The 12,102-nt window shown below is 42.6% G+C and overlaps 2 protein-coding genes across 4 annotated transcripts; both read right to left on the bottom strand.

Moving 5' to 3' along the window:
- Nucleotides 1-708: 708 nt before the first annotated feature.
- Nucleotides 709-2,288, bottom strand: LOC134196382 (tyrosine-protein kinase RYK-like). Of its 3 annotated transcripts, none has more exons than XM_062665492.1 (5): nucleotides 2,170-2,288; nucleotides 1,985-2,112; nucleotides 1,516-1,618; nucleotides 1,106-1,234; nucleotides 709-1,053 (listed from the first exon to the last, which is right to left on the bottom strand). In XM_062665492.1, exons 1-5 carry the CDS (start codon nucleotides 2,258-2,260, stop codon nucleotides 1,010-1,012), a joined length of 495 nt encoding a protein of 164 aa, XP_062521476.1. In that variant the 5' UTR covers nucleotides 2,261-2,288; the 3' UTR covers nucleotides 709-1,009. The 3 variants fall into 3 exon arrangements, with proteins under 3 accessions (XP_062521476.1, XP_062521477.1, XP_062521475.1); XM_062665493.1 differs by having other exon boundaries at nucleotides 709-1,032; XM_062665491.1 differs by having other exon boundaries at nucleotides 709-1,234.
- A 30-nt stretch (nucleotides 2,289-2,318) lies between these two features.
- On the bottom strand, nucleotides 2,319-11,699 carry LOC134196381 (glypican-6-like). Its single transcript, XM_062665490.1, has 4 exons — nucleotides 11,477-11,699; nucleotides 11,256-11,414; nucleotides 9,851-10,805; nucleotides 2,319-2,979 (listed from the first exon to the last, which is right to left on the bottom strand). Exons 1-4 carry the CDS (start codon nucleotides 11,622-11,624, stop codon nucleotides 2,523-2,525), a joined length of 1,719 nt encoding a protein of 572 aa, XP_062521474.1. The 5' UTR covers nucleotides 11,625-11,699; the 3' UTR covers nucleotides 2,319-2,522.
- Between the last annotated feature and the right edge of the window lie 403 nt (nucleotides 11,700-12,102).

The raw sequence follows: 12,102 nt of genomic DNA, 5'->3' as shown, positions 1-12,102 counted from the left end.
ATGCGTGACCATTCTTTTGGGCTGTACAGCTTGGTAAGACAAACAAATTTGCTAGCGGTCCGCTAGTCACATGTCAATGGTGCATGTGCAATGACAACGCTTCTGATGTTCCTTCTGCAGGCACACATACAGTCTGGCAGTCACGAAGCAGAAAATATTTCGCTAGAGTTCGGGATGTCCGAGTCCAGTGGTGCATCATCAGCCACGCAAGTCTGCTTGCCATCTGACATTATTCCCACGTTCTAATCCTCGTGCCAACTATCACCGTGACTCCAGTATCCCCTGACCCAGTTTTGGACTTCTATACTGTGCCGATTGGTTTAAATGGAAGCTTTATGGCGAGGGGAGCACAGCGACTGGTGGAGCGGGAGTACTCAGCCAGCAGTATATTGTTCACCACCCTTGCTGGCGTTGCCAATAGGAGTTGAAACAAATTCATAAGGGAAGGAGCAGTTGGCAGCCAGTGTTACAAACAGGAAGTGCAGTACCTTTAGCCTGGCAGTTTAGACCTCCAGCTACCGAACCGCTAGCCACTGCCTAAGACGAAACCGAATGTGATCTTGGTTGAGTCAGACGATGAATGTCGTGCTGTCACAATTGAAGGATCTCCACTGAAACTTTCTCTAGACATAGGTAGAAGTAGAAGTAGGCTTCTACAGAATCTACGTGCATAGCGTGCTGCCCATGAGCCGTCGACCAAGGGTTGTTTCTTGCGCCTGGGAGGCAAGGTCTGTGCTCGCATGCTAGTAACTGCACTTATGCTTTTACTCAGGCAAATTCCCATGCCGTCTACCTATTTTTTATGTATTACAGTACATCATGTATACTCGCATGTAGATTCTCTGCAGTAACGACGTGGCAAAAATGCAGAGAGATATTATTGGGGTCTGGATATATTATATTGGAGTCAGTAGTCCAGTCCAGTAATCCAGTGTCCCCTAGTCCAGTAACTCAGCCCTGTAGTCCTGTCCAGCGAATCCAAACAACTGTCTATAACCTATACATGTACTTATAAGACACACAGGCAATTACCTAAAACATGAGGCAGAGATTCTTATATATACATTGCTGCCTTTCATAAATTGAATACAGAGAAGACACCAACCTTGTCTGCACCGTTTAGGTCTGTCGATGGCCAACACCAGCACACTGGATGGGTCAGTCACATTGAGAGACAGCTCAAAAAACGCCAAACCTCCTTTCTGTCCAGTGCAGTCTAGCGTGACATCAAATACTACGACAAAAACAGAAGAATCAATCAGTCACCGCAGTGAAGTCAGGTATCCTTAGCAGATGCCATGTCGGTGTCTGATATGGCTACACTAATTACTACAACATAGGATGTGGTCATTCAATTACTTACAAGAAGCCAAGAGCCAAAAAGCAAGAGTCTGGTTATTACTGGTCAGTTCTAACTAGATCACAAGCGCCAAGGCACCGCTATTCAAACATCTGACAGTCAAACATGCAACATTCACTCTCCATGTGTACAGCTAGCTAACTTCTGAATCGAACCTGAAACATTGCGTGGCACAAGGCCGAGTGGATCGAGAGTCTTTGAGGTTGGACGGTGCATAATTGACTCGTCAGACGATCGAAATCTGATTGTGTAAATCCACTACAAAAAGAAAATAGCATAACATATCGAGCATAACATTTCAACAACAATCTACACGCTGTGAAGACTTCAAAACATGTATTCAGCTCAAAACGTGTCTCAACCTCGTGCCGCACGTTCTTCTCTGAGACAAGTTTGTACAGTACGCATTGGGATGACAAACATGCAAAACGAAGACGGGCTGCAGCTTAAAAGCCGCGACTTCATTAGATGAGGGGCAAGCTGTTCGCCGGCGACAAACAGCCACACGCTTTGTCAAACTACGGTGCCAACACGCCACCTAATAACTGCAGTAAACACAGCGTTTGTCGTTGTGCAATACACTAACTAGCACAGTGCACAGTCTGGCTAGATCAAAATACTCACTTGACTCTTAGATCGCCAGCTAAAGCGAATGTTCGTCTTATCCACCGGCATGGCAATCTGGTAAGCTGGATTAAACGCTACTTTGTTGATCAAACCCTTCTTGATGTAGTAGAGAGGTCTATCTAGTCCTAGACGAGAAGAATGCGATGCACAAATTCTGCGATTTCTCCTCATAACTGCCGTACCAAGAAGCTTAGACTCCTCCATATCCAAGTAAAAATCAAGAGTGGCCGAGGAGAGGCCGAAGACGGCGACTACTAGCAACGCCGTCTCCATTTAACCACCTCCACGCAAACATCCGTAGTTGATATGAGCAACATCCGGGATCCGGTCATAATGTAGGAACAACATACCTTTCTATTTTATAATGAACCAGCTAAACTATTTTATAATGAACCAACTAAATCACTGAACAAAAGCTTAAATCTGAATTCCAATCTAAATCTTGACCGCAAACTGTCCTCTGACGTTTTCCTAATTTCTTACTCCTGTTACTTCAAACCACTGCTATACTACATCTGTATGTCCTAGCCCTAAACTAGAAGGCATAAACTGAAGTTACGATTACTAATGTCATGACTGCTGTCAGTACAAACTGATAGCTTTGAGCACCACCACGTACGGTCGTTTCTGTTGGCCCATGTGTTGCCCGGTTCTCCATTGATTCTGTTGTTATATCCTCATCATTATCACCAGGTAAATCATCACCATTAGCTGGCCTTTCACCTGAGCCAGAACCATCAATATGTCCACTTCCATTGTCACATTCATCATCTTCTGGACACCGAGTCTCGTTGTCAATAGCAGTAGGCTGATCTAATGCACCAGTATCAACAGTAGCATCATTATTGGGCACCGCCACTACCCAATCCACCACAGAATTCCATTTTCGCATCATTCCAGTAACTTTCTGCAATGGTTTTATCAGTCTCTGTAAAGCTCTCTGCCTGTGATGATCAACTTGTGCTTGGAAAGTGACATCAGATCCGACATATCTACATTGAACAACAATATGAGATTAGCAGAGCAACGTAATTGGATAAAACAAGCAATCTTTTTGCCAGTAAGTATTTTGTATGTAAGAATTCTAGTCAGCAAACAGCTTTAGTACCTTATAGCCCGTTTACGCCAGCACTTGTAATCGAGCTAGCTCAGTTTAGAAGGTAAGTTAAATGTGGACTGAACTCTGCCATGCCTTGCCAATCCGTGCTGTGCTAGCTTGACTCAGCATTTCTAGCCCAGACTAACTCGGGTTAGGTATGTCATGTAACCTCTACCTGTGCTGGACTGAGGGCTGCCATAGTCACTTTTATACCTGTCTGGACAAGCAAAATTGAAGAAACAAGTGTGCAGGCAATGACAGCAAGGAACAAATCTCTTGAACTCCATTACTGCAATAGTCGACTGTGGTAGACTGGTACATAGATTGGTGAGCATGCGAACGTTGGCATGCGATATACTTAGATAAGTGACTGTTAGGACTTGTTGGATTACTGTTGTGTTAGAGCCTGAGCATAGCAATAGACTGATAGTGTGATACCTTGTGCCGATCTGGAACGTAGCTTACGACTGTTATATATACATAACACTGGTGATGAGGATGGCGGCTCGACACGGGAAACTCTGCGAGTTCAACGCTGGCGTAGGTAATGTCGAAGACTACAAAGAACGATTCTTGCTGTATTGCACGGCAAATAGAATCACAGACGACAACAAGAAGATAGCTGTTCTTCTGACGTTGATGGGCACAACAACGTACGCATTCTCACCAATCCATGTACAAGTCTACCACATCGACGAGCAGTAGAACTTTACGCCTTGTACGAATAGGAGAGGTTATCTTGTAAATGTCCTGTGCATTCCTCGACTTTTGACTGTTGTCAAGCCATGGAGAAAAAACGTGAGCAGCTTGGCTTGTCCACTGTGAACGTGAGCTAATGAAGCTATGTTGATCACAAGTACATAACACATGTTGACAACATGCCCATCATAAGGACCGGCTAAAGAGTGTTGTGTTGTGTAAATGTGGGCATGCATGCTAAGCTGGCATGAGCTGGTGTTGCTTAGTTCACTACGTGTTTTCACCTAAACACAGTATATTATTGTAATAATATTTTCCTTTGCACCTAAAAGGTGAAGCTCCCCACTTGAAGGTATACAGAAAAACACACAACATAACACAACATTAACAAACAAACACACACCTTCAAACTACATATACTTTACAGTCAAAGTTTCTTATCTACTTAACTACAACCCGACCGATGATGGTCCTAATGTCGAGCATACCATAACAATGCGGTAGCGTTGGTATGTTGGGTTGAGTTTGTGCTAGTTCTTCTGTAAAAACCAGTATCGGTATCAACCGTTTCTGCTACAAACCTGATTCAATACCAAACCTCCATGCTTGCAACAGAGCAGGTCCGTGTACTAAAATTTGTCATTGCAGTGCAAGGGCCCCTTTCCAGGAACCAACCCTATGTAAAATTTCTCGATAATGCAAATGCTACACCTTCCAGTTTACTCGAACACATGCCAACACCAGTCCCATGTAGACTGTACATGTTGTCGCTTTCCACAACGCTTCCAGCAATCAAAGATTTCTTGCCAATTATATAGCGCTAGCGTTTTTCTCTCTAAATTCTAATTGCACTTGCACCGAATCCAACTTACATGTTTCCTGCACCGAGCGCTACACAGGGAGTGTGCCAATTTCTACCGTCAATGTCCACCTCGCCAATGCTGGTGCAGTGCACATCTGCTTGTGTACACCGCTACCAGCAAAATGGCGGCATTTGTTGCCTTGCAACGAAACATGCATCTACTGCGCATGTTTACGCTCACAATGGGTGTAGTCTTAGAATCGTTGCAAAGTTTTCTGGAGGTAAAATCTGCTTGAATCTCTGGAGCTAAGATATGTGATTCCTTGCTATTTATTCCTGTCTAGAAACACGTTTTTCTGTCTTCTTCTTTTCCTGTAGCCACAAGCATTGGCACGCTGGCTACAACATCAGCAAAAAGAAGAGCACAAAATAGAAGTTACAATCGAACTCAATCTGCTTTGTGAAAAAAGGCTGCCTTACTACAAAGGAAACGAAAAGCCTTCAGAGCAGTCTAGAGATTAGATTCAACTAGAAAGAAGGAGGCATCAAACACTGAGTACAATGCTGCAAAAAGAAATGAGAAGCTTTCAAAGCAGCCTATATTTCAACCTATTTCTTTACTTTCTTAGAGAAGTTCAAAAAAGAATAGTAACAAGACCATGTAGGGTGTGCTGTGACATCTCTCAAGAATTCACTCATACAGACTGAGCAATACACAGTGTGAGAAATAACAGCCGGACATCGAACATTTACCGACCAAACGAAGCATTTGTCCAGGCTTTCGTGATTTTGCCTGACATTTTGTCCAGTAGCGTCAGGTGTCAAATTCCATATTAGCAACACACATCCTCGTACATCTCGTCATGTCAACAAACGCTGTTTCCGGATTTTGCGCACGCAGATAGCCCGACGTGTATTTTGTCTGGTGGCATAGCGTCAGGTGTCAATTCGCATGTGTGCGCCCACATACACAGGCTGAGACTCCGAGGGGTGCATGTGCAATAAATGCAGAGAACAGCCACAAGCTGTAGATACATGTACACCATGAACACAGCAGAATAGGGAGCTCAGCAATACTTGCATGCAACATTTTCTGTAACGGTTATAAATAAGAACCTGAAGACGATTAGGTTGACAGGATAGCACAAAATCACTGAACTATACATGGACTGCCATTAGCTATCTAAAGTAGCGTAGTGTTCTTGGACGATTGCAGTTTTGATGTTTAGAAGTATGGCGCATAAGCAGATGAAGATTACGTTTCCACATTTGACTGGGTATGGCAATTGAAGAACTGAAAGGGCATGCAAAATTTTATGTGTATGGGTTTGTAGCAAGGGCGGAGTCTGTTGGAGAAAAGCAATGAATGTCTGTCTCTCTCTCTCGTCATTGCTATCTCAAACAATGAGCATGGCCACTAGTCACACTTTTTAGTAATTCGTCAAGTGGGTTCACCGTTGTAGTTCTACTAATGGAGTCATTCTTTATATAAAATTCTAGTTTGGTAAGTTTTTAGGAGTGCAAAAGCGCAACATAGCTGGGTGTACATGTCTTCATTAGAAACTGTAAGCATTTTATAAAAATGTCTAAGATTTAGCGCGTTTTCAGTAGCGTTAATTAAATCTGTTTATATGTAACAGCTTTCATTAGACATGATTCAGAGGTAGTTTACTCAAGTGGTTGATAGGTCTACGGGGTATACGTACGGTATCATGGGATTCTAGCACATGTTGCATGAATACGTATCTTAATTTTTAGTGCCTTTGCATTGTTCTTTCTTCCGTGCTTGTATAATTGAATATGCAAGGGCAGTTGGAATAGAACTTGGCTTAGTAGTCAAAGCCAAAGATCATCACATATGGAAGGGATATGCACTGCAAATGTTGGGTTCCCGTATAAATTGCTATGTGTACGTAACTATTTGTCAATTTTGCTCCTGTGTGTGACGCAGATCGCAAACAATGTCAGACTAGACCGAACAATGGCAAACATAATTGAAATACACAGTTTTGGTGATAAACTCTTTCATAAACGCATTTGGCCTATCTGATTGGCTCTTCGTCCATGTTCCTGGTTGCCATGGACAATTAATCGCAAATACTGCTCCGTGACTGGCCCGAACTGTGCAATAGCATTAATGGCGGTTGTTGGATCAAATCTGCTTGAAAGAAGCACAATTTTTAATTAACATTAATTTCGGTTTCTCTAGTCACCAAAAGAATAGAGTTTGGGTAATTCTAAAGCGTTTTCTCAAGTTTCACAGCCGTACATAACGTACAAAGAGATATCCGTGGAGAAGAAGAAGAACAAAATTGGCACATGGGACTCCAAGGCTAGCAACTGTTTTCCAGGTTGTTAGATGATTAGTGACCAAAACAAAAATAGGATATAGTACACGACGTACAAACGTTTCATTTCGTTGAGTTTGAGAAATTTTAGTCTTCATTTACTAAGTTTTCTAAGCATGCAAAAAGATGACCAAGCCCCACAATGCTCCAAAACCAGGGCAATCCCTACATACAGGGTACTACCGTAGCCTGTGACAAAGGCATACAACACCAATGTTATAGTCATGAAGCCTGGCACTTAGTCAGGCATCCTCGAGCTAGCCGTAGTGGCAAGTGTCTTTTGTCGACCTGTTCGTGCAGTGTATCCCAAAGACTCGGTTTGGCAACACAGAAATACATGGACACTGTGTATACCATGCAACCTCGAATCACTGAGGCAACCAAAGACTGTCATGAATCCACTACAGTAATCATGTGGTCCTCAACTAGATCTGAATGAAGAAAAATATGCCTCCACCCAAGCCACTTTGTTCCTCGTGCTTGTATGTGTAGTGTGGTGGGCTTAGATGTTGGAAAAACATGTGGTGGGCTCAGTGTGTGTACGCTTGCTTGGACGTGTCATATCATTGCTACACTTCTTGAGGTGTTGTGAGGTCTTTAAAAATGAAGCTGTGTTTACACCGTCGCTTCACAGCTATGAGCGTGCGTGTGTGTGTGTGTGTGTGTGTGTGTGTGTGTGTGTGTGTGTTTGCTTGTTGTGTGTGTGTGTGTGTGTGTGTGTGTGTGTGTGTGTGTGTGTGTGTGTGTGTGTGTGGCACATGTGTATTTATTATAAATAAAGGTAAATTTATTAATTCTTGTCTATTTATTGTCATTATCATTATTTATTCATTAGCTTGTTGCTTGAATGTATAATTCTTTGAAAACACAAGGATGCATCGATGTGATTAAAGATAATTAACTAAATATCATCAATTTCCACACTACACTTCAAATTCAGCACAAGTGACAGAAGTGACGTTGTGTGTGTGTGTGTGTGTGTGTGTGTGTGTGTGTGTGTGTGTCCTTCGTGTGTGTGTGTATTTATTGTAAATATCAATGTATATTTATTACATTTTGTTAAATTAATTGTTATTAATTAATCATTAGCTAATTGATGCTAGAATGTAAACGGCAATTCTTTGAAAACACCTGGATTTATCAATGTGATTAAAGATAATTAACTAAATACCATCAATGTCCCACACTATTTCGAATTCACACAGCTACGCAACTCTTGCACGGCGCGGGCTTGTTATCTACGTTATGTCTCAATTCTGCATGTATAGCACTCTTGCATCACTGGAAGTTAATAAATTAATTAACTGTTGAGATGGACTATCAGATCATTATCATACTTTTATTGAATCGTCGCCATCTTTCGTTCCGCTATTTCGTTGTAGCTAGAGATCGATGTACGTCTTCTAGCTGCATAGAATATACTGTGAAGCGACATGCATGTACATCTAGCGACCGGATCCAGAAGATATTAATTAAGCAGCGTCAACGTTTCCTATGAATCTTTCTTGCAAGACGACGTCGATCGTTTATCATCAGTCCTACTTACAACATATTGCTCTCTTGAAGATCGCGAATGACATGTTGGTGGTGTGTATGCAACGGTGCCTATCTAGATGCATGGTCCCATGGGACATTAGCTTGGCTTCTTGTAGAACGATAAATTCGTTTGTTTTGCGATTCTTTTGTAAAAAGTAACAAACGCTAACAACTATTACCTGATCTTTACTCTGCGCTTCTCAGTTTGACGACAGTTTGACCGTAAAATGGAGGTTTACGACATCTCGGCTTTTCTGTCATAATGCGCGGGATTGTTACGTCACCCATTGTTGATGTGCCAAAGTTCTGCTGATTGGCTCAACAAATTCCCGACGGTGATTCACGCTGACAAGCTAGTATTACGTCACCTACGTTTCGCGTCCCAAAACGATTGCTGATTGGCTCGACAAACTCCCCGAGCGTGACACACGCTTACAAACAAACAAACATAGATAGATAGATAGATAGCGACATACCGACAGACAGACCGGAAGTCAATTCAACCCGTTTAAAGTGAGCTTCTCGCGAAGCAGTCCACCACTTATTGTGGTGTACTTCTTTTACGCTCTAAGCGATTTGCATTTCTCTTTTTACTAGGAATAAAGACTGTATGTCATAGAATGTGATGCACCCTAACATGTTCGCTTGCTCTGCTTCGTTAGTACACAACTTTAAATTGTGGTACGTTTCAAGTTTGCGTGGGTGTGTCTGCATGCCCAGTGAATCATAAGCGGGCACCTTTAGGCGCCTGCGCTCCAATAAGCACCCTCCTTCAAAGTCCTCGAAGTCCACAAAAATTAAGCGCAGTGGCAGTAAAAGTGGTACTTTTGAAAGATAGACTACAGAGTTGTTACATGCACTGTATTGTTCTGTAGCAACTCTGGGACCATCAAAACCACTAATGTCTTTAGATCCCTGTTGCCACAATACGCATGCTTTTCCCCCACTCCAAACGTCCCTTCCCTCTCCCAACCGTCAAAATGATGGTGTACTGACGGTACAGTGTACTGGCAAGAACACTGTCCTCAGTGCCTCCGTGCACTGCCAATGGTCTTTCCAGAATGCAGCGGATCTAGGAGCCAAACTCGATAAATTCCACTTGCAACAGGATTCAAACCTTCCTCCATCAAATTTGTGTCTCCTACTACGCACCACTATTTCCATGTAAAAAGATTCAGGCATCAACTGAAAAATTTGATTCGATTTAATTGAGCAAAATAATATTTCTTCAACCAACCGCCATCACTACTCTTTTGCTCTAAGACACCAAAACAAGGATAATCGAGGATCTATCATATAATTGTTCGGATATGCCCTTTTTGGGGTAACAGTAACATCACTTATTAGAACAATATAATGATAGATGTCACTACCCTCACCTGTCAAAATCAGTTCCATTCCAACAACCAGATCCAAACTGTGCACTTTCTCGAAGGCAAATGTCACTTGTTGTGTCATTAAGAGAGGACTGAAACAGACTCATTATCTCCTTTGCAAAAGCCAACTGTATAGATAAATCCATATCAAAAGGAGGACTCTTTGGAGCAGGAATAGGTGCCCCTTGATTGACCACCAACACTTCTGGAGATCGTCTCCTTTTATCATTGGGAATGTTGCCACAAAGTTGAATAATCTTATTACCATATGCACTTCCAGGTTTAATCTGATTGTATACTTCCATTACAAGAAATGAAAGCTGTGATCCAAGGTCACCTATTAAGGTATCAGGGCTAGTGTTCTCCATCTCAGTGAGCATATCCATTGTAGCCTTCAGATAATTGTCGAAAGCAGTATTTAATTGAGATATGTCACCAATACACATGGAAAGTACATTCATACACAACCCAAGACATGGCCTTCCTTCAGGAAATCCTCCACACAATGAACAAGGATGCATTTTCATGTACTCATGAATACAACTGTCACTGAATTTAAGCCCAAGAAAGCTGTCCAGCACTTTACCAGCAGTCCGAACTGCAATCAGAAAAACAGATGTAGAGTTCAGAGCTCTCCTCAACTGCCTCACAGTAGCATCATCTTCTTCACCAAATATATCCATTTCTTTTTTTGCAGTCAATAAACAATCTTTGTACTGTTTGCTTAATGCAGCATTTGGTGAACTATGGGATCCTTTAAAAGTCTCAAGCAACAGCTGATCAAATAAGTCCTGTAACGCTTTCTGCACTTGATTCTCGCCTGGAGATCTGTAAAACCCTTTCGCAGCAGCATAAAGACTATCAAAGATGCGTTGATCCTTGAAATGCTCCTTATAAACAAGATTGAAGATCCTCAAGGCGTTAGTTTTGCTGTTGTCAAGCAAGTAATCATACAGTTCTAAAAAACAGATTCCATCAGATTTAATTAACACCCCCACACACACCTATCGTGATACGGGACATCTGTGCACACACGCGCTGCTTGTTTAGTCTATAGGCATGCACAAAACACGCCACAACCTGAGTGATTAGACCCTACTAGAAAAAGCTTCCCCAAGTTAGTACATCGTATTTCAAGCAATGATCCTGGCGAGGTTCTAGTTGCATCCAAACGAATGTACACAACTATCTGCATCTTTCCTCGCACAAATACTCTAGCTAGACTACTCTCGTCCACAACATTCATGTAGCAGCTAAGAAAGATCGAACTCACGCATGGTGACGGCGCTCACTGTTTCTTCTCAGTCACACGTGTACAATTGCAAACATCTAGTCGTTGCGGATACGGCTGGCCACCACCAGCAACCAACAAAGGGTCGCCCTCGCATTTCTACACATGTTTACAAACCTTGAAACGTTGTTTCGAAGTGAGTGAACGATCGTCTCATATATGTGTGAGTGGCGACTATGTCACTGAACAATTCGGTGCGGCTGTAACGTTCTAGCGCCTTCTCTGCTGTTGCAGAGCAACACGTCGTTGACAAGCGGCACATTCCAGTTTCGTCGCCTAAACACAGTGACAGATCCCATGTAAACAACCTTCGTGATTTCATGTGACTGTTCTACTACCAGAGGCAGCTTCATCAAGCATGAACGAGGCAGAATCAGTCTTCTGAGCGAATTGAGATGAACTGGCTCCACGACAAGACAGTCGGTCCAAGCAATAAGCACAACGGAGAGATATGAGACATAAAATCACCACCCAAAAGGCCCACATTGCCGTAAGTCTCAGCACGCTCGAGCTCAAAGCCTGACGTTGGTGGTCGAATGATGACAGAACCAACTGGCGCCTGCTCTAAACTTTACTGCTAATTATTGCAATAACCCTAATTTGTCCACATGTAGTTGGCTATTGGCTGGCCACTGACACCACGTGTTCTTTCTTTTGTCGATATTGGCTTCCTAAGTAATTAGGCGTCTTTCTCATTTTACGGGCTTCTCTCACGAAAAGCTAGGAAATAATCGTATGTTGATTGTATACAAACAAACTCTAGCTAGGCATGATAGCTTATTTCGCGCACCTGTCAACTTTCATGCACCACGCGCGAGACTAGTGCACACCGGCCGTGCCTCAGTGCAGTGCCTAGTGTACGCTATTTTCGAATTCCTTTCAAGTTAGCTAGTCATACACGCTCCTTGTAAAATCTAGCTAAAATCGTACAAAGCGACTGTTGTTTCACGTGATCGCAGAGTTA

The sequence above is a fragment of the Corticium candelabrum genome, chromosome 21 (assembly GCF_963422355.1).
Source record: "Corticium candelabrum chromosome 21, ooCorCand1.1, whole genome shotgun sequence".
NCBI lineage: Eukaryota > Metazoa > Porifera > Homoscleromorpha > Homosclerophorida > Plakinidae > Corticium > Corticium candelabrum.
The sequence above is the reverse complement of the archived record's forward strand: the minus strand, read 5'-3'. Positions and strand labels throughout refer to the sequence as shown.